Raw genomic sequence first — 27,055 nt, 5'->3', positions numbered from 1 at the left:
GTCTCTGCAGGTTTGACCCAACCGAGCAGGCTGCTCCCAAGTCTCCTCACTTCCTTGCTGATGACCTCACGCAGCCCTTGCAGGCTCACACTTGTCCTGACACCCATTTGGGATCTTACAATTTTTGTTGTTTGTTTTTTTTAATTCTTGACATTCTCAAGGGCTTTGCAGAGCTGTGGATGTGGCTGGCTCTGCAGAGGGAGGTTTTCCAGCCCTCCAAGCTGGGGAACGCCTGCGGATCCACGGTGGCTGCTGCCCACTCCTCTGGCTGCCCCTACGCCTGCCCCCACAAGACTATATTTGGGCTAAATATCCCAGCCGTAGCCCCATCCTGACAGTCGGAATGTCTATCTCGATATCTTGTAAACATTTCTTCCAATTAAAAGATCCAGATTGCTCGTGACTCAGCCCCATGTGATTTCCCAGGAATTCGCCCAGGATGGGTGGCAGGAGCTGCCAACCCCAGCCCCGTGCGCCCGGCAGGGAGGCACCTGCTGATTCATACTCCCCTTCCCCTTCCCCAGGCAGATAACGCTACAGCACGGGCTCCCAAACACCGCCCGCTGCCGTGTTGCAGCGAAAGCTCTCGTCTGGCAAGGGCTACGCTTATTTTTCCTAAAGCCTGGAAGCTGCTGGCAGAAGCACGGCCCTGACTGCTTGCAGGTTGCAGCAGCCCATGGGGTGTTTTCCATGCTAGGCTGGAAGATATCCCCAGCACTGCGTTGTACCAGCTTCTGGATTTCACATCTCTGTGCCCCGGGTAGTTGGAAGCTGGCTGGAAATGCTCCCCTGGATGGATGCAGAAATTTGGTACCAGGTTTGGGCCACCTCTATGAGGATTTGCAGCTGCAGACTTTGTTCTGTCCCAAAAGTAGCAGCATCCGAAGTCTGTCCTGACAGCTCAGCTCTTTTAAAATCGCTCCAAGAGGGAGCAGTTGGAGTAGGGGATGGGCTCCGCTGGCCCTCATGGTCCTAAGGCTTTTAGGCAGTCAGTTAATGGTTTTGACAGTCTTAATTTGGACTGGGAATGAAAAGTTCAAGCAATGACTTCAGGGAAACGCCCCTGGGATAAGCTGAGACATGGTTAATAGAAAATTGTAATGTTGTTAAAGTGCTTTTCTGTAAAATGCCAGGAGAGGAAATTAACAGTGTGGAGGGTTTTTTTTTCCTAAAAGTTGATATCGTTCTTTTAATTTAATTTTTTAATCCATTACATCAGCACTCAGCACTATTGCCATGCAACTTTAATTCTGTAGTGGTTTTCACATTAGCTATAACCCCTGATGTCAGCAGAGGGAGAACACGCTGTGGGTTTGCCATGCAGGTATCTAAACAGACTTTCTGTTCAAAACCAGATAAAAATCTGACCTAAAGAAGCTGGCATGTGCTTTGCCTCAAAGACCAGAAAACCCTTTCTGTACGAGTGGATGCTGGTCTGGGTTCATTGCTTCCTTAACAGGACGCTGTGTAGGTGGTTCGAGAGGGTGAGCATGTTGGTAATCCTGCTCAACTGCGTGACGCTGGGCATGTTCCACCCCTGCGAGGACATCGCCTGCGATTCACCGCGCTGCAGAATCCTCCAGGTATGGCTTGGATGCTGCTTTCAGCTTTGTGGTGGCCCCAGGTTGATAGGAAATGGGAGGGATTGAGCTGCGGCAGAGCTGGCTCCAGCCGTGGAGGAGGTGGCCTTGTGCCCCAGGATGGCTGGGTCCTGCCAGCACTTAAAAAATGCTGATTTTGGTGCTTGGATGTTAATGCAGGGTGTCATCAGGCAAAGCCCTGCCAGGATCTGCAAGCTCCAGTGTAGCCAAGCTTTGCCTGTGGAGGGTTAACCATTGAGTTTATAGTGACAGCAGAGCCCAAAATATACTTATCCCATTATCCCGGCCCCATGTTGGCCAGATTGTGTTGGGGAAGACATGGGGCTGCTCCCAACACTGCCTCTCCCTGGGCGTTTTAGCACTTGGTGGTGCAAGAGGAGCCCTTGTTGGATTGAGGTCTCTCACTCCCTCCCTCAGTGTGAGCATGTGGCGATGCAGGAGCCTCCCTCCTCCCTTCCTTTCTTTTGCAGAGTTTTGACGATTTCATCTTTGCCTTCTTTGCCGTGGAAATGATTGTCAAGATGATTGCGCTGGGGATTTTTGGGAAGAAATGCTACCTGGGAGACACGTGGAACCGCCTGGACTTCTTCATTGTCATCGCAGGGTAAGCCTGGTGCAGCAGGTCCCCCTCTGTTGTCATTCTTGGTATCACTTGGCGAGTGTTGGACTTGAGGGAGAGCGGCTGATTTGCAGTGGAGAAGTCTGGAGGTTTGCTGGGCCTTGGTGTTGTCCATCCTGGCTCTAAAATGGTCTCTGGTCCTCTCCGTAGCTCACAGGAGAGCTGATGCTCATGGAGAGCACAGGGCAGGGCACCCAAAGCTGTTTGGGTTGGATTTTGGCCAGCCCATGCCCTAGGGGTCCTTGCTGGGCATTTGGCTCGGTTCTTCTCCCTCCAGCCCCGCTGGTGGTTTTGGTTTCCATCAGATGAGGTGGCGGTGGAGTGGGCGGGTGGTTGGCAGCACGAAGTGGCGTGCCAGGAAGCATAGTTCAGTGAAATGTGCGTGATTGCCCTCGTTGTTATTTTTTATTTTTTTGAGGGAAAGGGACCAAGTTTGCCTTTTTGAGTGTTTTCCTTTCAGAGGCACCTGGTTTGAATTATAGGCTCTTCCAGCACCCGAGAGTCTCTTGGCGGAGGCTGGAAATCCACATGAAAAGTCCCTGGCCCCTGGCCAGGGAGCTGAGTTTCTTTGACACACGAATCACTTGCTGGCCCTCGCCTCCCCTCCCCACTCCAAGAACCCGAAGACTTTAGGGAAACAGTGGTTTTTTTCCTCTTTTGATAGAGCTAGAGATTGAATTGACTGGATTTTCCTGGAAAGGAGCAGGGGACCCTCCCAACTGGGCTGTTTCCCCAGCATGGGTTTGGCTTGCCTCAAAAAGGAGCAACACCTTGGTGGGCTTTGCTTATGGCCCATTGCCGGCCCCATAGGGTCACAGCACACATCACTGCCAGCAGCTGGGACAACTGAAATGGTGGCCCAGTAAAACCAGTAAGGAGGTGCCAGATCTCCCAGTTCATCCTTGGCCTGGGAAACTCATTGCCAATCAATCCAAGCATCCAATCTCCTGCCCACTTCCTGCTCCTGGATGGGTGTTTGGGGGTGTGAGAGCCACCTCCTCTCCAGGAGAGCAGCACCCACCTCCCCTCCACTGCCGCCTCTGTGCGTCCCCCATGCACGGGGACATTTATTCACTGCGGAGGTTTCGCAGCCTCACAGCTTGACCGCTCCCGTGACTCCTGCCAGGTCGGCTTTGCCTCTCGCTAATTGATGGGCCTTTCCTTCATGTGCATGAACTGTTCCCATCTGGGCCCTGTCAAAACCGATTTGGCTGACAAAGGATCGAACTGACTTTAAATACAAAGCAGAGCATCTCCTCCTGCTTTTTCTGCTCCCTTTCATGCCCTTGTGCTCTCCTCCATCCCTCGCCTGTTGGTCCAGGAGCGCTGCATCCCGCTTGGAGCATCGCTGGCATCCTGGAGGGTCCCTTAGCCGGCCCCAGCAGCACCAAGTGCTGAGAAAATCCCAAGGGGCTGCAGGAATGGCCACTGCCATAGCAAGGGACAAAGGATGGACCCAAGCTTGTTACTAAATTAAAAACATAGGTAAAAAATACCTTAAGGATAAGAGAAAGAGAAGGAGAGTGTGCACTGGGGTGATGCTCACATTCCCGCTGTATTTGCTTGATACTTGACAAAGAACGTCAGATTTTTTTGTAGGTCTCACGTAAGGGCTTCAGCCAGGTTCCCCAGTGAAATGTCAGGGGAAGAGATGCCCAAACTCACATTTCCACCTGGCTCTGGTGACCACAATGAGGCAGCTCTGCTTCTATCTTCCTACTTTTTCCCTCCTCATTTTCACGCAAGAGATGGGAGGAGGGAAGCAGCAGGGCAGCATGGGCTCCCCAGGTCCTGGCAGATCCCTGGGCTCCTACCCTCCCACTTTCCCTGTCCATAGGCTGCAGAAAGTGATGGCAGGGGAAGGGGAGAAGCAGCAAACCATGTCTTGCAGGGCATTGGTGGGGGACGGCATGTGGAACGTGCTGTATGCCACGGCTGTATGCTCCCACGGGCAAAACTCCTATAGAAACCCTTCCCCACCACCACCACTCTAGGAGAAGCTTCCAAAGAAAAAACAAACCTTCAAGATTTGTTATATTTCATCTTCCCCATTCCTTGAGAAGTTTCTGGACCTTCTGGAGGTTGAGATCACAGAGAGAACTTTTTTGTGCGTGTTTACCTCAAATCTGCCACTTGTAGAGGGTTGGGAGAGGTGCTCAGGGGGTGTGCTCGCCCCTGTTGCTCTGCTGGCCACTTCTGTGGCGTAGCATTGAGTGCTTCTCAGCTCTGTTAAACTGTCCAGACCGATCTCGTGAGCTCATGGAGAGCAAATGACTTCTTTGTGACAATGTAATGCAATTAGTGCTAATTGTAGAGTGTGTAATGTCTGCAACACATCTCTGTAATTACAGTAAAACTTGCTGGAGATGAGAATAGCACTGTATTATCAAAACTCAGCTTAGTGACACATGGCTTTGGCTGTAGGTTACGAGTTGCATGGGGAAAAGGGAAGGGGAAAAAAAAGGTGATGAATGGCATAATTATGTTGTGTTATTTTAAAGAGGAGGATTTGAGGAGTTAGCTTTTAAGAGAACACTTGAAGGTTAACAAGCGTTGCAAGCCAGCTCTCGCCCTCTAAAGACAATTCAATACAATTTCAACCTCTCCCAGCATATGACTCTGAAGTATCAAGGATGAACACTTGTTTATGTTCACAACCACGCAGAAACATTTTCAATTTAGTGCTGGTGGGGGCTGGGGCTGATGAACCAGAGCTGTGGGATGGAGATGTCACGTCCCACAGCCTGGCCACTTTGGGGCCCAGCACCCGCTCTGGGCAGGGCGCAGGGACCTCTTCTCCAATCACGCTGTGGGAAGAGGAGCCGTGGGTTGGGATCTGCCTGCTCCTCAGCTGGAGCCATCCCCATCCCCAGCCACCTTGCTGCAGGCTCACCACCTCACAAGACATCAGCTTCTTTTGATTTTGGTCAGATAAGGAGTACTCTGAACCGAGAACCTTTGAACAGAGATAATTTGGTGCTGTAAGAGCTTGCAGGGTTCCTCTCTGCTTTCCCCATACACAGGGTTGGGTAGGGCTGATCATCACCCATGTGCATGATGCGGGTCTGTTGTTACTCTGGGCTCAGGCAGTTTTTTGGTCAAGTCTGTGGAGTCCTGTTTGTGCTGTGCTTATTATGGTAATGGGCCTCTTAAAGGACTTTATAGGAAAGTTAAACACTTCTGGAATATTTTGCTTACAATTTGAGGCAAGCTGGGCTGGAGGTGGTTGGCAGGCTTCTTTCTTTGGAATCAGAGACACCGTTTCCTTTTCTCTTTGCTTCCTGAACACTTCTAATGTGTGTTATCATTTTTTCTCCCTGCATTGAAGGCTGTATTAAAGAGTTAGCTCCGCTGAAGCCTTCATAAACAACCCTTAAGGATGTCTTGCTCCCTCCTGGTTTCAAGTGCTGAATTTCAGGGACGAAGTATGCTGTGGGAAGCCTTGCGGTGTTCATAGGTACCAAGAGAGAAAGGGATGCTGCAGTCCCCTGCTCCATCCCAGCTCCATCTGAGCCAGGATGGTTGCTGCAAAGCTCTTTATCTCAGAAGTTGGGAAAATTTCAGAAACTGTGGCTGCAGCCGCCAGAGCAATGACTGCTGGGTGCTTTGGGTGAAGACTTACAGTGCCAGGTAGCTTCAGAGGCAGGCAGGGCTCTTCTGAAGGGCCTGTGAGCCATACAGGGCTGATGGAGGAGCAGCTTCACCTCCCTGGTTTGGACATGGAGAAGAAAAGCCTGGTGTGGGGCTGCCCACAAGAGACCCTGCTGTAGCCTTCCGCTGCAACTGCAGGCAAAGTCTATGCTTTCCCTTAATCCCTTAAAAAAATAAAAAAATCAACAGAGAGGCAGGGATAGATGCTGCTCTTTCATCCGCTCTGTCCACCTATATTGATCCCTCTCGCACCGAGGAGCAGAACCGTGGAGACGTGGTGCACGGTGCCCTGGGCACCCTGGGCGCTGTGGGGTAATTGTCCGTGTAAGCGGTTGATTTGCACATGCAATTACCCGATGTGCACTCAGAGCCGCAGCCTCTTGGAGCTGCGGCGAAAGCTGCGCCAAATCCTCTTCCAGGAGCCTGCTCCTCTCCTAGGCTTTCTGGAATGGATGCAAGTGTCCTGAAATCCAGGAGCCTCCTCCTGGGGCCTCGCTGCATCCTGGCTCATCCCAAATTAGGTGCTCTTTTCTCTGAGCAGAAGTGGCAGAATGACATAAAGCCCATACTCCTGATCACAAACCTCCAGGGCTCCAAAATCTGGGCTTGAGCTTTGCAATTTGATGCTTGAAGTGAATTTTGGGAGGATGAAGAGCATCCCAAGCAAGCCATGTCCCTGACTTGCAGAAACCTGCTGGGTAAAAGAAACCCCTCAGCATCCTCCCTTGCAGCCAAGCTGACTCAAACCCACCTGTGAAAAGCCTTGGTTTTTGAAGGTTTAGGACTTTAAAAAAAGATATTTCTTTAGTTTCTTTCAGTTCTTCAGCTGAACTTGCTGCTGCTTGAAAAGCCTCGTTAGTCAAGTGTCCCGACTGGGACACACAGTGTGGCCGGATTCATCAGGCTGCAGGGCTCACACTCCCTCCAGTGCCATTCGTTTTATTCCATTCAGCTTGATTAAAATGAGTATTTTTAAAATTAAGCAACACCCACGAATGCAGTGAGACTGAGGAGGCTTAAAAAGCAACTCCTGAGCAAAAGCAGAGCACAGCAAAGGCAGCGAGGGCTGGGAGGAAATTTCATTCCAGCTTTCTGAATATACAACGCTGCCTAAATAATTTCCCCTTGTCTTTGCCAACACTGAGGGCTTAATATCATCCACTGATTGCTGCACTTTGTAGATAAAGGGTGCCTATATGTCCGATTTTGGAAACCTTTTAACGCTGAATAATTCTGAGGCTATCTCTTGCCGGCAGTGAGCAGCAGCTCTGTGCCTCTGCAGGCAGCTTCTGGGGCTGCCACCCTGCCTGCAGGCATTGCTGCTGTGCTATGGGTTCCTGGTGTGCCCTTGGTCAGGGCTTCAAAATCTGGGGTCGAGATTTGCAATTTGATGCTTTAAGTGACTTTTGGGAGGATGAAGAGCATCCTGAGCAAGCATCCTGCAGCATCCTGGCACCCAGCTGTGAAAGGGGAGAGCTCCCATTTTCCTCAGAAACTGCCCTCAGCACAGACTCTGCGGCTCTGATGATCTTTCACGCTCATATCTGATATTTTAGAATATGGTGTCTAACCAGCTGGATCTCTTCCTTGCTTTCAGTTGTGCTATTTTGATGTTGGTTTTGCTGGGTTTGAGCAGGAGCCATCCTGGGGCTGGGAGTGGAGGCAGGGCTGAGAGCAGGATGGGTCGGAGAGGTGATGCTGGGTCGGTCTGGGAAGGGCTTTGCCAGCATTTCTGGACTCTGTTGGAGGCTTGCTGGGTAAGCAGAGCCCCTTCAACCCCTCCCATGATGCTCCTGAGCCTCCCCTCTGCCAGCCCTTCATCGCAGGCAGAGGATGGTGACTGACCCTGTGCTTCCCAGAGCCTTCCCAGTGCTTTGGGTTTTATAGGAAAGAAACCCCAATGTGCTCCCAATCTCTCTACCTCCAGTCAGATCAGGAGTGAATTCCTGCAGCCTGGTCTGTCCTGAGCCATCCCTTGTGTCTGCCTGCCTGTCTGCTGGGAGTTTTCCTCCTTGGAGGAATGTTTGCCAAAGGTTTGCAGCAGCTCCCTTTCAGCATCCCACCACCAGCCCCGGTATACGTCTGCCTTTGCAGATGCTCTGCTTTTATTCTTAGAAAGTCCTAAATATTTCCGCTTTCCTCCTGACTAACTCCAGCGATCAGAGATTGCTGATCACTCTGGCGAGTCTCAGCATTTGCTATGAATCCACCCTATTTAATGCTGAGTATTTTTCTGAGCCTTTAACTTGGCTGGGCACGTGGGTCCATGGCAGAGACGCTGACAGGCATCGCGCTTTCCCCTTTGAACAGAAATGACATTTGAGTTGAGGCTTCATCAGAGGCTTTTTACACTGCAGATTTTCAATGCGTAAATGTTATACGTGCTGGTAAATGCACCTGTCACCTTGCCGGTTGGTGACATCCTGACATTCACTCTCCTTGGGTATCTTCCCTTGCCAGGGCCATGGATTCATTCCTCCCATGTATCCCCTTGCCATGGGAAGTGACCTTTGAGCTGGGAAGTGGTGGGATCCTCATTGGACTTGCTCTTTAGTCACTGATTTTTACCCACTTCTCTCCCCCCCAGTAGTGGGTTCTCTCAAGGCTCTTGAGCTCTTAGTTATCAGCAAAGTGCAGATCCTGGGGGCTGGGGCTGAGCTTGTGTTACTGTAACGTGGTGCTGGCAGTGTCCAGCAGCAGAGGGAGGAGACCACCAATCTGCCTGTCTTGCTGTTAAAGTGTTTGCTCAAGCTAGTGGCTTGATGGTTTATTTTTGTTGTTTTCTTTTTTTAATATGGTATTATAATTGTTCCTTAATATATTAAATCAAAATGCATTTTACAGCATGCCCTTTGCAGATTACAAGCGCGCACACATCTCTGGAAGTGAGTCTAGAGCTGTCATTAATCAGAAAGTGATTTGTCTTGGTGCAAATAACCATATGCTGCTCTGAATTTTGCTGGTAGCCTCTGTTTTAATAATAGATGAAAGAAAAGCTGTGTGTTTGACATGGACTTTTTACCCAAATCCTGCAAACCATACAAAAATCTGATTTTTAAACAGTGAGTGTAACTTGAAAGCCATTAAAGTCCAGGGAGGTTGTTACCCCTCTCCTCACTGCAGCCAAAGCTGACCCAATGTGAGTCCCATGCACCGAGAATTTGTCGCTGAGGCTGGGTGGGCTTTCATGGACATGCTCAAGAGGATAAGAACCAACTCCCAGCACCCAGATGGATCTGTCCACTGTCCGTATTCTGGGACTGCCCCATGGCTGTGGGTGCCAGCTAAATTCAGAGGAATATGTTGAGGTTATTTTGATCTTAGGTATGGTTTGATCGTCATCATCCTCATTAGAGCCCATCAAGAGAAATGGGATAAAGTGTCATTGCATTGTATGGAGTCATGTATTTGGGGTTAGAAAGAGAAAATCTTCTCCACTCTGGATGCTCCTCACCTGCCGATGGAGAGTGGGTTTAGATGATCACAGCAAGAGCAGAAGCCTCCAGCAGCAGCCATGACAAAGCTGACACTGATGGATCCCACGGGATTTCCAGCAGGGAGGGAGGGGGCAGCACTGATGCCTTTGTGCAAGGCGCCGGCAAAGCCTCCTCCAGGATTTTGATGTCTAATCAGGCACAATTAATTCAGGCCAGGGCAGGTGCAGAAAAAGATTGTGATTGGGAAGCAGAGAGCCTGGCTGCGAGATGGGGCTGGAAGAGCTTGGTTTGTTTGGCTTTGCAAAATCAAGGCTGAGAGGAAATGGAATTTGTCCTCTGTAAATACATCGGGTGAGTAAACACCAGGGACAAAGAGCTGTAGAAGCTACTTAAAAGACAGCACTGGCATAAGAACAGATGGATATGAGCTGGCCCTGAATAAATTCAGGCTGGAAGTTGGGCTTCTAACCATCTAAGATGGAGGAAGGGTATGCTCCAACCAGCTTTGAGATGGAGCTTGATAATTTTTGGGAGAGATTGTCTTGTGGTTGCCTGTGGCACTGGGAGCCAGGCTATGCAGGAGCCTCATGGTCCTCTGCCCTGCCTTTGCCTGGCTCTGCCTCTTCAGGAAAGCTTTTAGGCAAAAAGAGAGCCAGGTCCTGGCGGTGATGTGACTGATGGCCCCACTGGGCTTGAGCAAAGGTGCCGTGAGCAGAGCGAGATGATGCTGGGGGACCCCAGGGACTTGCTGCAGTCCAAACGCATCCTCAGACTGAGTCATGTGAAGGTTGCACTTCAGTGTCCTGAGTTGTGAAATAACCCCAGCAGGCACAGTGTAGGAGCTCTGGGAGGTTCCTTGGTCCGTGCTCACCTCATTTGTTGTCTACAAGTGTCATCAGTTTTGGTAGAGCTAGCACAGTTCGATGTCTCATACTGTGATCCTCCTGAGCCCTGCAGAAAGGGGCTGCACCAGGGGCTGCTCCTCTGCTTTTCAGGATTGTGGTAGTGCTCAGCACAGCAAACCCAGATTCATTGGAGCATAGGAGGTTCAACTTGAACATAAGGAAAAACTTTTTTACTGTAAGGGTGACAGAGCATGGCCCAGGCTGCCCAGAGAGGTTGTGGAGTCTCCTTCTCCAGAGACATTCAAAACCCACCTGGACGTGTTCCTGTGTGACCTGGTCTGGGTGATCCTGCTCTGGCAGGGGTTGGACTGGATGATCTTTTGAGGTCTCTTCCAACTCCTAGTAGTCTGTGATTCTGTGATCTGTACAATTGTTAAAACTAGTGTGCAAATACTTTCAGCAGCTTCTGCCCTGGACCTGTGCAAAAACAGTAAGCAAAGGAGATGAGAGAGAGGTCTGTGGCTGTATGAGCTGGTGTACCATGTTCTTGCTCGTTGACTTTATTCTGATACGCAAACAGCCTTTAATTAATTCCTCCGGCAAACTTTCCTGATGGAAGAGATGCAGTAACAAGTCCCTCTGTGAGTGGTTGGCATATAACGTTTGATGTATAATGTGTGATAATCTAACATTTCTCCAGAAGATCCTTGACGCTCCTCTGCGTTCGTGTCTTTTGCAGGATGCTGGAGTACTCCCTGGACCTGCAGAATGTCAGCTTCTCAGCAGTCCGCACCGTCCGTGTCCTGCGGCCGCTCAGGGCCATCAACAGGGTCCCCAGTAAGTCAGATCCTTATTCCTCCCAGTTGATGCAAGTTCTTTATATCTGTGCACAAAAGACGGAAGAGCAAGCACAGAGGCTTCCTGTCTTACGTTGCAGCTCAAGCGTTCACCCACGGTAGTGCTAGGTCCTACCACCACTCTGATTTCCAGTGCCCATCACTCTCCAAATTTAAAGAATATTCCCTTGGACGCCTGTGGCATCAGAGATGAGCCACCATTCAGTAAGATGTCCAGGACTGTCTTCAGACACCTTTCTTTCTCATCTGAAGAGGGTCTTAGGAGGCTGCTAAAGAGAAGGGATGCAGGTGGTAGGGATTGACTGAGCCAACAGTCTTTGCCAGGCAATGTGGGCAGAAGGGTCTGAGCCATGCAGCTCCCATCCTCCCTGCACTACCCCATCCTTTCCTGGAGAAACTGAGGCAAGGAAATGTTGTGCCTGGAGACAGGTGCTGAGGAGCCTCCCTGTGGAGCATCTCTTGCACTGCTCCCCAGAGCTGGTCTGTACAGCCAAAAACCCTACCACCTCCAAAATAAGCCTGAGTGGGATGGTAGGTGGCTGTTCAGCGCTGGTTTATCAGGTCATGCTTGAGGATCTCAGACCTGCCCTGAACAGCAGCGGGTGGCATTGCCTGCTCCTGCCTTGCAGCAGGTGATGGCAGCCCGGCCCTGTGCTTGGAGAGGTATTGGCCATCGCAAACCCAAACAAACCACCCCAGAGCCACTCCTGCTGCACATTCTGGGCAAAGCTGTGTGGTAAGTTTAAGTACAATGACATCAGAAATGTCATCTTCCTGGTCCTACAATTCTGGTTATCAAATCCAGCATTGTTTTAGACAAATCCAAGTCCAAACTCCTCTCTCTGAACTTGCCCAATGCCTTGACAAGAACTCATCAGCTTCAGTTCTGTCTCTGATGCTGGCAGTGCCGGGGGTCTGTTTATTTTTCCGGTCCTGACTCTTGAACTTAATCTGGCTTTGCTGCTGCTGCTGTTTCAATCATTACAGTAGCTTCCGAATCCTGTTTGCAATGTTGGGTTTTTTTTATCTCCACTGCTGAACTGATGGATGGCTGAATTTATCCACCACTGTCTAACTGGGGATGTAATTCACTTAATGTATTTTGAAATCCCCAGTAATTTATCTTGGCCTCTCTGCAACGTAGTTACAATGGGATAGAAATGTAAGGCGGGAAAGGAAAAAAAAGAGAGTTTTGTATGATGATAAATGCAGTAACCACAGAAAGTCATTTCATTTAATTAGGAGTTGATGCAAGGTGGTTGATCCCCAGTAGAGAAGTAGAAGAAGAACCCTGATAGAGGAGGTGACAGCATCAGGAAGAGCAAAAGAAGTCATCTTGAAGTATCAAAATAAAGGGTGCAACAGTAAAGCTTTCTTTAAATGAAAATCAATATAAGCAACTGAGAGAACGCAGAAGACGGGGAAAAGAGGAGAGCAAGAGATGAGCGGAATATTACAGAGACGTCAGATGAAATCAATTTTTTTTGTGTGTAAATGTCAAGTTGAAGTCACCATCAATTTATCTTTGTTACAGAACTGGCTGTTCCTGAACTTGTGAGAATTAACTGCCAGATAGAGTCCTGTGTTTTAAAGAAGAGAGGGGATTTAGGGTAGATGAGGGGAATTAGGAAAGGAAGGGAATTTTAATATATACTGAGAGGGGAAAGAAGTATGGCTGAGCAAGGCACAACATCAGAGCTTGGTCTCAGGGAAGAAAGGAGACATAAAACTGCCAGAAAACTTCAGGAGGAGGAGAGGACTTGAGTGGGGAGTGAAGGGAGAGGAGCAGGGAAGTGAGGCTGTGTGCCCAGGAGCAGGGCACAAGAGGGGCATCCCCGGAGCTTTGGAGGAAACCAGAGGGAACTGGGGAGCTGCGGGTGTTTGCCAGCCATATGTGGGTGATAAGGATGTGACTAGGAAGGCAGTGGCTGTCAGTGGAAGGAAAAGTATGAATGGCAAAGAGAAGGTCAGGACACAGCTGGAATAATTCAGTGTGAACTTCTCCTCTCCTCTGACTGCTTCCTCTTCGCCCTAGGTATGCGCATCCTGGTGACGCTTCTTTTGGACACACTGCCCATGCTGGGGAACGTCCTCCTCCTCTGCTTCTTCGTATTCTTCATCTTTGGCATCGTGGGAGTGCAGCTGTGGGCAGGTCTGCTCAGGAACCGCTGCTTCCTCCCCGAGAACTTCAGCATGTGAGTCTGCGTGGGCGGCAGAGGCGTCTCTCCAGTAAAAAAGCCCTCGTCTTTTGTAAATGCTCCTTGCTTCTAAATGCCACCACACCTCCTGCCAAGGCGTGCTCAGCTGGGACAGAGCGAGCGATGACAATTTGCCATTCAAGCCCTGCAGAGCTGTCCTAAACCCTCAACTGGCCCTTGGGGACCTCTCTGATTGCTAAAAGCCTCCAAAAAATACCTGACAATAGGAGTTCCAGCTTTCTAAATTCATTAATGTATGACCTTTTCCACATTTGTCAAGACGCCGAGGTCTGAATCCCATTCAGCACCTGGTGGTATGACATTTGTAGTCCCACGTAAGCCCCAGGGGAGGCTGATGGAGCTACCACACGTTTCAGGATGCTATATCATTTCCAGTCTCAGAGCAAGGCTATCCTTGTCCCAAAGTGTTATTTTTCAGGGGAAGATGTTAACCTGACAGGCTTCTCACTTGTTATTAGGTGTTGTTGGCTGCAAAATTCTATCACCTTTCCATGGATCACTTCCAAATGTCAGCTTGGTGTTGATTTGGCTGGGTCTCCAGTCCAGAGCTGGTACCTTTTGTCCTCTCCCATGCATCTCCTCATCAACTGCCACCCCTCTTGTAGGTTGTACCCTCAAAGGGCAGTTGGTAGAGTCATTACTGGGACACATCCCTGTTAAGTAAATGGCAGCAGAGCAAAGGGACTGCTTCACCACTGAGTAAATCCAATAGAGCCACAGGTTTGGGTGCTGTTTAATTGAGCCAGAATTCCAGGGGTTTAGATAAGCTTTAAAGGGTATTATAGGCAGTTCTGCAGGAATTAACCAGGCTGAACTAGGCTTAAAAATATCTTTGCAAGCTTTACTGGGAGTCCTGGCAGCATTAAGGAGATAGCTGTGTGCAGAGCAAGAAGCCAGTTTTGGGCTGGCCATGGGTCATTTCATCTCCTGAAGCGTGTTTCTGCCTGGTTTGCTATGGTAAGGCCACCCTCAGAGGGAATTTAGAGCTTATCTATGGGCTGAACAGGCACTGTGAAATGCAGGTGAAGGCCCTGTCTCTGGTTTTTAGGGAGCTTGGGAGGTCCTTGTACACAGAGTTTCCCCATGCCATTTTCAGTGTCTCCAGGAGGACAGGAGATAGAGGAGCTTAAATTGACTGATTTCCATGTTATTGCAGCAAAGTCATTTCAGAGAAGCCCTGCTGGGCTGAATCTTGCTCTTAGTCCCCTGAAGTCAAAGCCAGAGCATGTCCAGATGGAGTGACTCTTGGCAGTGCCATCAGAGGGGTTGCTGAGTGCACTGCCTCAGTTTCCCAAAGCCCAGTTAGGGACATCACCTCACCCAGTGGGGCTGCAGAAAGCCCAAGAGAATCCCTTTAAAAAAAAAAAAAAAGCTTTAGGATCCAGAATAACAGATGTCAGCCTTTGCTGTTACAGTTGTTACCTTGCCAGATTGCCTGCAATCGGTGTGCAACCCCCAGCCCTGTCTGGACTCTTTCAGCCCTTACACGGTGGATTTGGAGCAATACTACCAGACTGAGAATGAAGATGAGAACCCTTTCATCTGCTCCCAGCCCCGGGAGAATGGGATGCGCTACTGCCGGAGCATCCCGACACGGAGGGAAGAGGGTCTGGAGTGCACTCTGGATTACTATTCCTACAACGACACCACCAACACGTCCTGCGTCAACTGGAACCAGTATTACACCAACTGTTCCGCCGGGGAGCACAACCCCTTCAAGGGAGCCATCAACTTTGATAACATTGGCTACGCCTGGATCGCAATATTTCAGGTGAGCCTTGTCCGCAAACTGTCACGAGTTGGGCCAAGAGCCAGTCATGCCCCGCAGTGTGTTCCCAGGGGCTGCATGATCACACTCCTGGGGATTATTTTGTACCAGAAAGAACTTATATAGCAGTGCATGGGTGCCCAAAATGTCTGGGATGCCTGCTTTGAAGATGCCCCTGTCTCATGTTCATGGGCAAAACCTCATTTTCCAAACCCTGTGTGTGTGCAGTCAGATCATCCTGATGTGGAGCAGAGCCTAGAGACTGCTCTTCCCTCTCCAAATGCAGTAGTGGCCCTTCGGTCCAGCTAGAAAAGGGCTGGGTTCAGTCACTCAGTAACGTGGCTATGAGCATTGGTAGGAGCACAGTTTGGCTCCTCAGTGTCTTATGTTGCACCAAGAGCAGCTATGGGGTGTCAGAAATGACCCAGCCAGGAGGAACATTGCTTGTGCACTTGGTGTTGTAACAGCCTTGATGAGTTTGTTTTCCTCTCGTATCTCCACCAGGTCATCACACTGGAAGGCTGGGTGGACATCATGTACTTTGTCATGGATGCGCACTCCTTCTACAACTTCATCTACTTCATCCTCCTGATCATTGTGAGTGGCCTTAGGGGAACACGGGGGTCATTCTGGTGTCTGGAGAGAGCAGAGCAGAGTGACCCAAAGGAACAGGGCAGATAACACAGTGAATATAAAAGCTGAGGTAGAAAGCAGCCTGCTGGAGGACACGCAGCTTCAATGCGGTGTTGTATTGCAGCTGCATTTCACTGCAAACATGAAGGAAGGAAAGAAAGATGTACTTAAACTGTGGTAGATGCATTTCTGTTGCTGCTGCTTCTACTGCTTCTCTGCTTGGGCTCCAAGATCCTGTCTCATAGTTGCCACCTTGAATTTAACTTTAAAAATAGGCAAAGCTCTCGTTTTGAGCTCGGGGAGAGGAGGAGACTGCACAGAAATTTCCCCATATTGAAGAATTCAGCTGGCTGGTCCTTGGTGCAGAGGGTGAAAGAGTCCCAAACTTCAGAGAGCACATTAAGAAGAGGGGGAAGAGGTTACTGCCCACAGCCCACCCACATTTCACAGCATCATCTGAGACCACCCACAAAGGACCCAACAAAGAGCTTCTGTGGAGTGGGCTCCATGATGGGCTTCATCTCTGCAAGCAGAATTGTCTCCCGTGACTGGCTGAGCTCGTTGTCTAGACTCCCTTTATCGTCAAGGGAGAAAAATAGGTGCTTTAAGGGAGTGATTCATCTCCACCGAAGGTAGACATCCAAAATAAATTAGATGCATTGCAGACTTGATGTGCCTATTTCTCTCTTGATTCTAAAGGATCATTAGGTGCTTCACTCAGATGTAGCTGAGATAAGTGAGATGAGTCCCTTTCTTGCCATCTAATTGGACTAAGTCCAGCAAAATAGCTGCACGTTGTCCATTAGGCCATTGTGGGGATTTCTGCTCCTCATCAAACTAGGACTCAAAACCTGATGAGAAGGTAGGAGGTCGTTTAGTCCATGATGCTTTTTCTAGTTCATCTATTAGCTTCTCCAAAAAAGAAACAATCCCTTGCTCTCAGCACCCTGAAATGACGGCAAGGAAGTGGAAGCAGTACTTTTCCAGATGCTGTGTGAGTAACGTTAGCAGTGTGTGATAGCCCGTTGGCACGTCAGTAATGCTCTGTGATCCAGGCTGGGCTCTGCAGAACCTCATGAAACCCTGGTTGGAAATAAAGCCTCCAAGCTGTGGGTATAGGCTGCTGATGCCCTTGCGTAACAGTTACCCGCAAATCCCGTTAGCAGGGGAAAGGGATCTGCTCGCAAGCTGCCCACACACTGCCAGAAGAAATGCTGCTATCAGGAAGGCTCAGCGCATTCATCGTAATGCCACTAATTGCGATAATTACAACCGCTGTCTGCAGAGAGAGAAAAACACCATCTTAAAAGAGCAAAAGCTTTTTGTCAAAATAATCTTCTCTCCTCTTTGATCTCTGGCATCCTCCAGGGAGCGCTGGCGTGGGAGTCCCCAGGGTAGGGGCTCGGGGGGCTGACTCAGCCCCCCATGGTTCTGGCCGGTGGTCCCTGCTGGGTGACGCAGGAGATGGGGCTGGCTGGGGTTTGCCCAGGGCGTAGGGGGAGGTAGGGCTATGGGGTGGGCATGGCCACCCTGAGTTGTCCGATGGCTCCTGTCCCTTAGGTGGGCTCCTTCTTCATGATCAACCTCTGCCTGGTGGTGATAGCAACTCAGTTCTCCGAGACCAAGCAGCGCGAGAGCCAGCTGATGAAGGAGCAGCGGGTGCGCTACCTGTCCAATGCCAGCACCCTCGCCAGCTTTTCGGAGCCAGGCAGCTGCTACGATGAACTCCTCAAGTACCTGGTTTACATTGCCCGGAAAGGCAGCAAGCAGCTCGTGGAGCTCTACCGCATGGCGGGTGTGAGGATGGGCTTCCTCGCCAGCCCCACAAGCAAAGCGGGGGCCGATCGGCACGCCAAGAAGCGCCGAAGCAGGAAAAGGTCCTCTGTGCACCACCTCATCCACCACCATCACCACCACCACCACCACTATCACCTGGGCAATGGGAACCTGCGCGCACCCCGCGCCAGCCCAGAGATCAGCGATGTGGAGACCAGCTCTCTCCACAACGGGACCAACCGGCTGATGCTCCCCCCCTCAGCACCGAATCCCCACGGCCCCCCAAGCGCCGCTCCCAGCAACACTGAGTCCGTCCACAGTATCTACCACGCTGACTGCCACTTTGAGCCAGTGCGCTGCCGTTCATCCCTCCCCCAGCCGGGCCTCGGCTTGCCGAGCCCAGAGGGGATCCCCAAGAACATTGTGGGCAGCAAGGTGTACCCCACAGTGCACCCCAGTACCTCCCACGAGATGCTGAAGGAGAAGAACCTGGGGGAGGCAGGGGTCAGTGCAGGGAGCAGCACCATGACGAGCCTCAACATCCCCCCTGGGCCGTACAGCACCATGCACAAGCTGCTGGAAACACAGAGCACAGGTGAGCCGGGGGCTGAACGTCGGTCTGGGGTTGCCTTGCAGAAATACGAGCTATCATCTAATTTCCTTCTCTTTCTGAATCTTTGCAGGGTTCTTTTCAGTCCACGTTACAGAGAAAGGTGACAGCTTTCCAGGTGAGGCTAACATGAGTCTTCTGATCTACCTAATGCATTTTATAGCCAAAACCAGGAGACTCCCAGACTCCATACTCCTCCCAGACTTCACACTTTCAAGAATCCAAGGGAAATAAATGTTTTCAATGAACCTGTTTTCTTTCCCATCCCCATCTCCTCCCCATACCAATTTATTCTACAATTACAGGGAACGCTCCCCAAATCCCTGCACCCCCAAATTCAGCTAGAACTGGGCTCAGTGATGCTGAGCAAAGCTCGAGCCCGGTCTGGTGCTTCCAAATGGCTATGTCCCTTCCTCACTGAAACGCAGGGCTTGGAGGTGGCTGCATTGTCCACCACTTACTGCAGAGCCTGGGAATGGACAGGATGGACACCATCCGGATCCGAGTCCCAGCACATCCCTAAGCACTGTGTAGTGGGACACAGGGCTCAGGGAGACTGAGCATCTGCTTTGCGTGAGTGCTCAATGGCCATTGCAGGGACCAAGTATTAAAAGTATCAGGAATACTCAGGAAGCCCGTAGCAGAGTGAGGCACCAAAAAGAGCTTTACTGTATTGGGGGTTTCACACCTTCATTGCAAGGTCTCTTTCCCCCTTCCACAACCTGAGGTTTAGGAGCTCGGGCCAGTCTTATCCAAACCTTCTCAGCCTCCAAGATGTGTCTCTGGCCACGCTTTCCCAGGTGGTTGATGCCTTTTCCACCCCACTGCAGCAGCTTTGACCTTTCCATCCAGGAGCTGCGCAGGGCAGAGACGAAGTCCTGCCCCCAGTCCAGAGCTGCTCAGGCACCAAATACACAGAGCTGGGTCTGAGTTGGTTTAGCGCTGGGTTTTCCTTCATGTGCTGCTGTGCATGATGAGTCGGGATTGTGCCTTGCAGCCAGCTGCTGGGATTTTGGGGAATATCCTGCTGGTGTTTTCATCCAGGAGCCACCTGGCAGCTGGGAGCTGCCATTGAGGGCAGTGTGTGGAGGGGGAAGCTGATGATTTTGGAGCATCAGCAAACAGCGGGAGCAGGAAAGGAGGCTGCTAGCAGTGGCGCTCCTCCTAATTACAGCCCAGGGCCAGGAAGGCTGGTTGCTCTCTCTTAGCCATAATGGCCAGAGGTATAAGGAAGAGTGAGATGGGTCCTGGGCTGGGGGCAGCAGAGAGGGCTTTGTATCTGGAGAGAAGGCGTTTGGGGAGCCCAGGTTTTGCCTAGGGATCTTTAAGTATGCAGGAGCCCTTTCCCCCTTAAGAATTGCCTGTCCTATCGAGGGCAACTGCTCGGAGCTAATGGGGACTGGGAGTTGCTCCTGTGGCCACCCATGTCCTAGCTGATGGGCTGCCTTGCCCTGCTGGTGTTTCAGGTCCCTGCCAAAGCTCCTGCAAGATCTCCAGCCCCTGCACCAAGCTGGACGGCGGCTCCTGCAGCCCCGAGAGCTGCCCTTACTGCCTGAAGGCACTGGCGAGTGAGGCCGAGCTGACAGACAACGAGACGGCCGACTCTGACAGCGAGGGGGTCTACGAGTTCACACAAGACGCCCACTACAGTGACCAGCGGGACCCGCAGCGGGGCAGAGCCCGGGCCAGGAAAGCAAGCCAGGTGCTGGCCTTCTGGCACGTGGTGTGCGAGACCTTCCGGAAAATTGTGGACAGCAAATATTTTGGCCGTGGGATCATGGTGGCCATACTAATCAACACGCTGAGCATGGGGATCGAGTACCATGAGCAGGTGAGTGCTGTCCTGGCGCAGTGGGCATGCAGGAGGTGTTACGGGTTGGACTCCAGCCGCTGTTGGGATGGTTTTGGGGCAAGAGGCATTGGGGTGCTGTAGGAAGGGTCCCAGCATGGGCTGTGTGAGCTCCTGCATCCCACCCCCACCAGGGATGCTCAGTGCTGTGTCCAGTCCACCCTTGCTTGGTTAGCACCAGGCGTTGCTGGTTTCTGTGGACAAGGAGTGGGAGCAGCCATTTGCCACAGGGTTTGTGCCAGGCTGGCAGTGCTGCTGGTGGCCATGGGCTCTGAGGTTGCTGCAGCTGCAGGCAAGGAAGTCTATTGAATTTGCAGTCCCTGGAGAGGAGGTAACAAATGCCTTTGCCTCTCCAGTGAATGCTCCAGCAGCAGCACGCTGAGTCCAAAATAGACTTATTGCTGGCTATTGCTCTGCTCGATTATCTGAGTCCTTGCAGGCAAGAGGCTGCCTCTGCTCCAGCCTCTCGCGCACTTGTCATGTAGCAGAGCTTTTCCCCGTCTATATAGTCATTAAAAAAAGGAGTTGCCATGTTCCTCTTGAAACGTCTCCATAAGGATGACAAGAGCTCTGCTTTTAGAGAGGCTTTTGCATGGTCTTGTCTCATGTAGGTTTTGTGACTGCTGTGTGGTGCCCTCGGTCCCGCTGCAGGCATAGGATGTCTTGGTGCAGCAACTGCACACTTTGTTTGGATTTGGGGGCAAGAGTTTATTAGCAGGGATGCTGAGATGCTGCAAAACCTTGTTATATACATCCCCAGTGCTTGAGGGCTCCCAGTGGCAGCCCAGCATGGAGCTTCTCCTGGGATGCCAGACCTCCCTCTCCCCAGACAGACACAGCCACCCCATCCTAATGCCAGCTTTTACTGGGAACTCCCTTGCCTCTCGAGCCATGGTTGTTTTCCTCTCTCCCTTCCTGGCACGGTTTGTGTTTGCAGAATCACTCACCACTGCACGCAGAGGCGTTTCTCCCACAGCTCCCAGTGACAGCAGTGGTGGCTGAGGACTGGCTCCAAATTCCCGTGTCCTCCCATGGCATTAATGCCTCAGTGACCGAATGTCAGGAGAGGCGGCTGTGCTAAATGTGTCCCTTCCAGCCAGTGCCTTCTCCCTGATGTCCTAATCCAGTCTGGCTGGCTACCCGGTGTTTTCAGTACACATTAAACAGCGACGCGCTCTGAACTCCTGCAAGTTTCACCTTCGCGTGCTGCCCTTGATGGGAGCTCTGCAGGGAGGCCTGAGCAATTTCACCTTTATTTAATAATATCAGGAAGATCATCTCCTGAGAACCTGGGGGGAGGTGGCTCAGGAAATTGATAAACAGTTGTGTTCCTCCTTTGGCTGAGAGGTGAAAGCAGATCTGACATGTCTTTGCTGCCACTGTTCAAAGGGTAGATTGCCAAAGCTTGTTGTCCGTTATGAGGCGCATCTTTGGGAGATGCTGGTGTAGGCTCCTGTGTGTGGACCAGGGGGACTGTGCCACCAGGGATGGGTGGCCAAGCAAGCGCCCATCATCAAACACAGGGTCTTTAATTCTTCAGCTTGGGGGAAGTAGGGTGCGTCCCAGCAGGCAGCTGGATAGGAAGTGGCAGATTTTTGTGGTGGTTTTTGGGTAACAAGGTGAAGGGAGCGGATAAGCGTGGGGGGACTCCAGACGCTGTGGGTGGTTGCTTTCTTTGACGGTATTTTGAAGCTACTACTGCTCCAGATTCCTTTCTCCCAGGCATTTGGAGTGAATAGAGGAGCTTGTTTTTATTAGTTCATCTGCTGGAAGTGGCGGCAGAGAGCAGAGGTGTTTCTCTGTGAACTCAAGAGGCTCATAGCCTGCTGTTTCATAATCTGACAGTTATGAGAGCAGGAATTAGAGGGGAGAAATGCTGGACCAGGGCTTTCTGCAGAGATTATAAACACTGAAACATGTGATTTTTTTTCTTTTAGAAGAGCCTTTCTCAAAAGTGCAAGTGATCAACTGTGCCAAATTTATCTTTGTTGGCTGATGTTTGCAAAGATGTGAGGGGGCTTGAAGAGTACTTGACTCCATGGCTTTCTATATTAAGCTCTCTGCTTATTTAATGAATATTTACCTCTTGGACTTTTCGCATGAGGCCACCCTGGGCACACTGGGCTATATTAGGATAAATACTTTCAGGACATGTTTTATGGTGCCATGTCAAAAGCCTTGTGGTGTTTACCAGCACCTTGCCAGAGGGGAGAGGGCACAGTAGCAGCTACTGTGTGAGAGGACAGAGGTACTGCTGGTTACTCTGGGAGGAGGAAAGCTTCTGCCCTCCCATCTGTTTCCAGCAGTGTTGGGTGGGATTCAGCAGCTCTGGGACCCAACCAGAGCATCCTGGACTTCAAAACATGAGCTCGTCAGCTGAGGTCGTTGTTATAGCCAGGGGAGAGAAGGATGCTTCTCTGAAGACTTTGCAACTCACCGTGGGACAGGCATCCTAGAGAGACATGCTTTTCTCCTTGGACGATGTCTAGAAGACTGAAATGGTCTTTCAGTCACTTACTTAACAGGCTCATCAACCAGAGAAGGTCAGTTTGGGATATTTAGGATGAAAGTGATTCCTTGAAGGCACATCAAATTGAATGGAAATTGGGAGTGTGTTGAAAACACTGGCCCCCACCTCTTGCTGTTTGTTTGTATCCACTAATTGGTCAGGCTGAGCACCCATGGCCAGGGGTGCTGGCTGTACATGGCAAAGGTAGTTCATGTCCTCACAAGTTCATCTCCTGTCTTAGAACTTTCCAGTTCACCTCCTACCTTAGCCCCCTCCTTGGAAGTGTTCAAGGCCAGGTTGGACAGGGCTTTGAGCAGCCTGGTCTAGTGGGAGTTGTCCCTGCCCCTGGGGCAGGGAGGTTGGACTGGATGATCTTTAAGGTACCTTCCAACTCAAACCATTCTGTGATTCTGTGATCCCAAAACTCCACTCCACAGACCACTTTCCACAGTAAAGTCATCGTCAACAACTATTTTACCATTATCTGGCTGAGGGTTCAGGAGGTGGGTTTTCCTCTAAGCTTCTCCTGACATGAGCTTACTGACTTTCTCCTTCAGCATCAGAGTGCTTCCACGTGGTCCCTGCACGTGTGTGAGACGTAGGTGCACCTAACCGGGCTTAATGCTTCCCATCCTCCCCACCCGCCTGGCTCTGGCTCTCCCTTCTCTCACAGCTGCTGGGTTCAGTGGGAGGAAAGTAGAGGAGTTTGAGGTGCGCACAGCACTCACCGCAACTGCTGGGCAGCGGTGTGAAATTTTCCATCAGGGAAATGACAACCAGATTGCTGCTGATTATTAATGTGACTGCTAAATAGCTTGTTTTTCTATAGAGATGAAGCAAAATGCAGGTAGAAACTATTAGCTTTGGGTAGAGGAATATAAAGGTGATTTAAAGGTAGACTCTGGGGGATTTTAAATACACTGTTGAACCAATTGACTGATTCGCCTTAGGGAAGCTGAGACTCTGCAGCGCTGCGAGTTCAGATGGCTGGGGCTTTGCAAAAGCTTGTTCTGCCATAGAGCGGGAGTAAAATGTGCTGCTAAACCAGAGGGTTTCTGTGCTGCTTTCCCCCCAGCCCTGGCTGTAAGCCAGGCTCTGTTCCATAATGTGCTGCTTTTTTTTTTTTTCTCTCCAAATCCTTCCTTGGAGTGAAATGCAAAGGTTTTAGTACAAGGCGTGATGTTGGACTCCTCAGCAGGGGAAAGAATTCAGCAAGGGCTTCCTTGAGGAAGGGCTTTGGGGTTTTGTTTTTGTTTTGAAAATCTGGTTCGCATTGAGCTGCCTGGCTGTTCCGATTTTCCTTGTCTGAACTCGCATTTTATGAACTATACCCTACATATTCATTTGTTTAAATAGTGCTTGAATTTCAGCCGCCGTCTCTGCGGTGTTTTGCCATTGTTAACATAACAAGAAAGAGACTGAGGAGTCCTGCATTGGCCTCCCCAAAGCTGCAGTTGGTTCAAATCCATGGCTGGAGCTTGTGGGGACTTGGATCTGGATTGGTCCAAAATTCTGGTGTCTCTGAAGGAAGGAAGAGGAAATCGGTTCAGATCCATAGGGAACCTTTTGTTAATTTTTAAAAGCAAATTGGAGAGATGGCAAAGGTGAATGACTCTCTGGGACAGAACACAAGGAGAAAAACTCATCATCATGGGAGGCAATTCTTCAAGTGAGGGGGAAGAGGTGATGCCTGACACCCCCTAGCAGGAGGGTAACTGGCGGAGCACCCCAGCTACCCCAAGGTGCTGTAGGCATACACAGTGCCCCAAACCAAGGTGCGCAAACTCCATCTGCAGAAGGCAGGAGCATCATCACCCACGGTGGTATCTCGATCTGAATTCCTTGTGTCTCCCACTGCAGGGACCTGGAGTGTACATGATACAGGTGATGAAAAGCTGTCACCAGTAACACTACGATCAAATAGCCACTGCAGCATGGAAATATCAACCATCTGTGCCAAAGCATCAAGGAAAAGCTTGCTGGCAAAATGCATTAAAATGTCTGTTTATGTAAACAGTTGAGGCTGGGAACATGAGAGTCATCCTAATCAGCGTCAGAGGACGTGAAATTTTCAGGTATCCAGGATGATCGAGAGGGCAGGTGAAGGGTCAGTAACTGCAGCAGCATTAGAAAACCTGCCAGCGTGGAGCAACCATTAGGCTCCAGGTTCAAGCATTTATAATAATCACCCAAATGGTGTTTATGTACCTCTGCTTCCGCCTAAATTAGGTGTGCAGAGAAGAAGGGAACTGAAAATTATTCGCTGTTGTGACACCCACTGATTGATTTCTCCACATGGGAGGAAAATTTGATTGCTCCATGGAGAAGTGGTGTAATGCAGCTGGGCAGTGGGGATTTGGCAGGTTGGTGCCCCAGGTCTTGAGTCTATGCTGAAGGGCAGCAGGTCTGAGCCCATTTGTGAGCACTGCCTCAAGAAATAAGGGTGTCTTGGGGATAAGAAGCACTTTGCTCCCAGGACTTGGTGGTCAAAAGCATCCTCCTAATCTCCATCAGTTTCAAGCCAAGTTGAATGTTTTGCTGCTGGCTGCAGGAGTGGTGGAGAGCAGCTGCAAATTTGTCAGGCATATGGAGGCTGCTCCTTTGACATCCCTATGTACCAAAATGAGATCTTGCCAAGTGCTCCTTCACCTCCTGAGGGGGCTGTGGAGGATCCGGGGATGAGCTGCAGCTTGCAGGGTGCTGCCTGGCTTGCCCTTGCCTGGCTCCAACCTCTGCAGCTCCAGGTCAGGTTGATCCAGGACATCTAAATTTTGGCTGCTTTCATGTGCGTGGATTTGTGTCAGGCCTCCAGCTTAGGAAGGAAGGGAATCCTTTTTCTGTAAAATATTTTTGGTATCTCGTGCACCTCTTTTGAATCCTTTCCCCTGAGTGCAGGGAGTCAAAGACCTGTCCCACCTCCAGGTAGCAGCTGATGCTGCAGTGGGGTCTCTCTGCACCACACACTTATGCAAACTGCTGCTGTACCTCCTTAACCCTGCACCCTGGCTGCTTTACTCCAACTGTGGCCTTGGTAGTACAGTCTGACTTTTCTCTGGGCTGAAATTTCTACTTCGATGCTTCCCTGTATGAATCTGTTCCACTGGGCTTTGATTCAGGAGGGCACTTATGCACTGTGTGCATCCCTTCAATAAGTGAGACAGCCTTTCCCGGCCAACCTCCGCCTGCCCCAGGCCATTCCGGGGAGCTCGCAAAGTCTCACATTCATGCTCTGTCTTCTCTTCCTAGAGATATCTCCACTTCCACTTTGGTGCATGTCCCGTCTCTCTATTTAACTCCATTACACATCTCTCCAGCCCCGTGCCAGCTACTCGTAGCCAAGCGATCAAAGCCTTGGCAGTGCAGCAAGGCTTTCCCTCCCTTGGCGTCTGCTGGTGTTGCCCAATGCAGGGCTTGTAGCTAGTGTCAACTTAATTTCTCAGCGCTGCAGCTGCATAGGGCACTCCCACCGTAGGAAAATGAGGTGCCCTATAGATTTGCATGTGCTGTAATCAATTAGCTCCTGCTTAAGCAGAAATTACCCTTATTAGCGGTTTGTTGTTGGAGACTGGAGGAATCAAGTCAACGATAATGGAAGTCATCAGAGCTGTTAATCACAAGGATAGCTGCCTTCAAAACCAGCTCTCTGTTTGTTGCTGGGGGTAATTCTTTTTATGGACCTGAAGGGCTCTTCCACTTCTGGGTGATGTGAAGGGTTTATGAGGTCTTGTAGCAACTTGCGTCTTTCAATTGACTTCCTCACGAAGCTCTTCCAGAGCGCCATGCAAAATGCAGGTGTGCCACAGCCCTCACAGTCATTAAAAAAATGGACTGTGCCTGTAAAGCAGCCTTTATCCTGGTTCTGAAGACTGAATGATTGGAAAATTAAATGAAATTTCATGCAACTGGAAAGCGTATGGGTTTTTTATCAGATAATTCAGTTTTCTGCATGCTTTAGGGATGAGCCTGCGTGGATTCCTTGACATCTACTGAAGTTTTCTTCAGCTCCTTGGATGGGGAGCCATAAGTGTCAATTCTTTCCTGTTAATTTAGTTCAGAGGCTGGAAATACTTGGGCTGCCTTAGATCCTATCATTCCAGCTGTTGTTTCAGCTGCCATCCGTACCCTTGTGTTATCTCTGCTCAGGCAGCATTGAGAAGAGACTTTGCTCCGTGAAATGGGAAAATGATGTGTGCTTGCGAAACTCGCTTCATCCCCGCATGGATGAAAAATCTCTGCTCTCTGCAGATAGCTGGGTGCAAAGAAGGATGCTCCTTCTTTGATTATGGTGGTTGCTCCCCTTGAGTGAGAGCTAGCGAGCTCAGCGAGACCTTCTGGAGCATCCTCAGCAAATGCTTTTGCCTGTAAGCACTGCTGATTGCTGATTGTTGGTGATTTCCCAAGGTTCGGTCCGTTTTTTCCCCAGTTTTGGTAGAGGTTGGCCCCAATGCTGCTGGTGCCCATCACTGCTCTGCTGCCACCCATGTCCTTGCAGAACCCCTTCCCATCCCACTCGGCCCCCTGCAGGGACAGGAGCTGAGCACTTTTCCCCTCATCTCTGCTGGATTTCAGGTCTTTGTTATAATTGGTTTTTTGCTGATGTTAGGAAAGGACCAGCTTTCCCCCTATGGACATCTGTCAGCATTAGAGATAGTGTTACCGGCATCAGAAACCTGGGTTCAGC

General features: G+C 50.4%; 1 protein-coding gene across 1 annotated transcript in view; it reads left to right on the top strand.

The window, feature by feature from the left end:
• Positions 1-1,478: 1,478 nt before the first annotated feature.
• The window catches only part of CACNA1G (calcium channel, voltage-dependent, T type, alpha 1G subunit), a 98,187-nt gene continuing 72,610 nt past the window's right edge, over positions 1,479-27,055 (top strand). Inside the window, exons 1-9 of the mRNA XM_010186923.1 lie at positions 1,479-1,583; positions 2,072-2,205; positions 10,893-10,990; positions 13,046-13,205; positions 14,709-15,000; positions 15,502-15,594; positions 17,191-18,001; positions 18,090-18,134; positions 19,483-19,847. Of these exons, the coding sequence (XP_010185225.1) occupies positions 1,491-1,583; positions 2,072-2,205; positions 10,893-10,990; positions 13,046-13,205; positions 14,709-15,000; positions 15,502-15,594; positions 17,191-18,001; positions 18,090-18,134; positions 19,483-19,847 (2,091 nt within the window). The 5' untranslated portion in view covers positions 1,479-1,490. The remainder of the gene's footprint in view (positions 1,584-2,071; positions 2,206-10,892; positions 10,991-13,045; positions 13,206-14,708; positions 15,001-15,501; positions 15,595-17,190; positions 18,002-18,089; positions 18,135-19,482; positions 19,848-27,055) is intronic.

The sequence above is a fragment of the Mesitornis unicolor genome, unplaced genomic scaffold (genome assembly GCF_000695765.1).
Source record: "Mesitornis unicolor isolate BGI_N332 unplaced genomic scaffold, ASM69576v1 scaffold22226, whole genome shotgun sequence".
NCBI classification, from domain to species: Eukaryota; Metazoa; Chordata; class Aves; order Mesitornithiformes; family Mesitornithidae; genus Mesitornis; species Mesitornis unicolor.
This window is presented reverse-complemented; position numbering and strand designations above follow the sequence as displayed.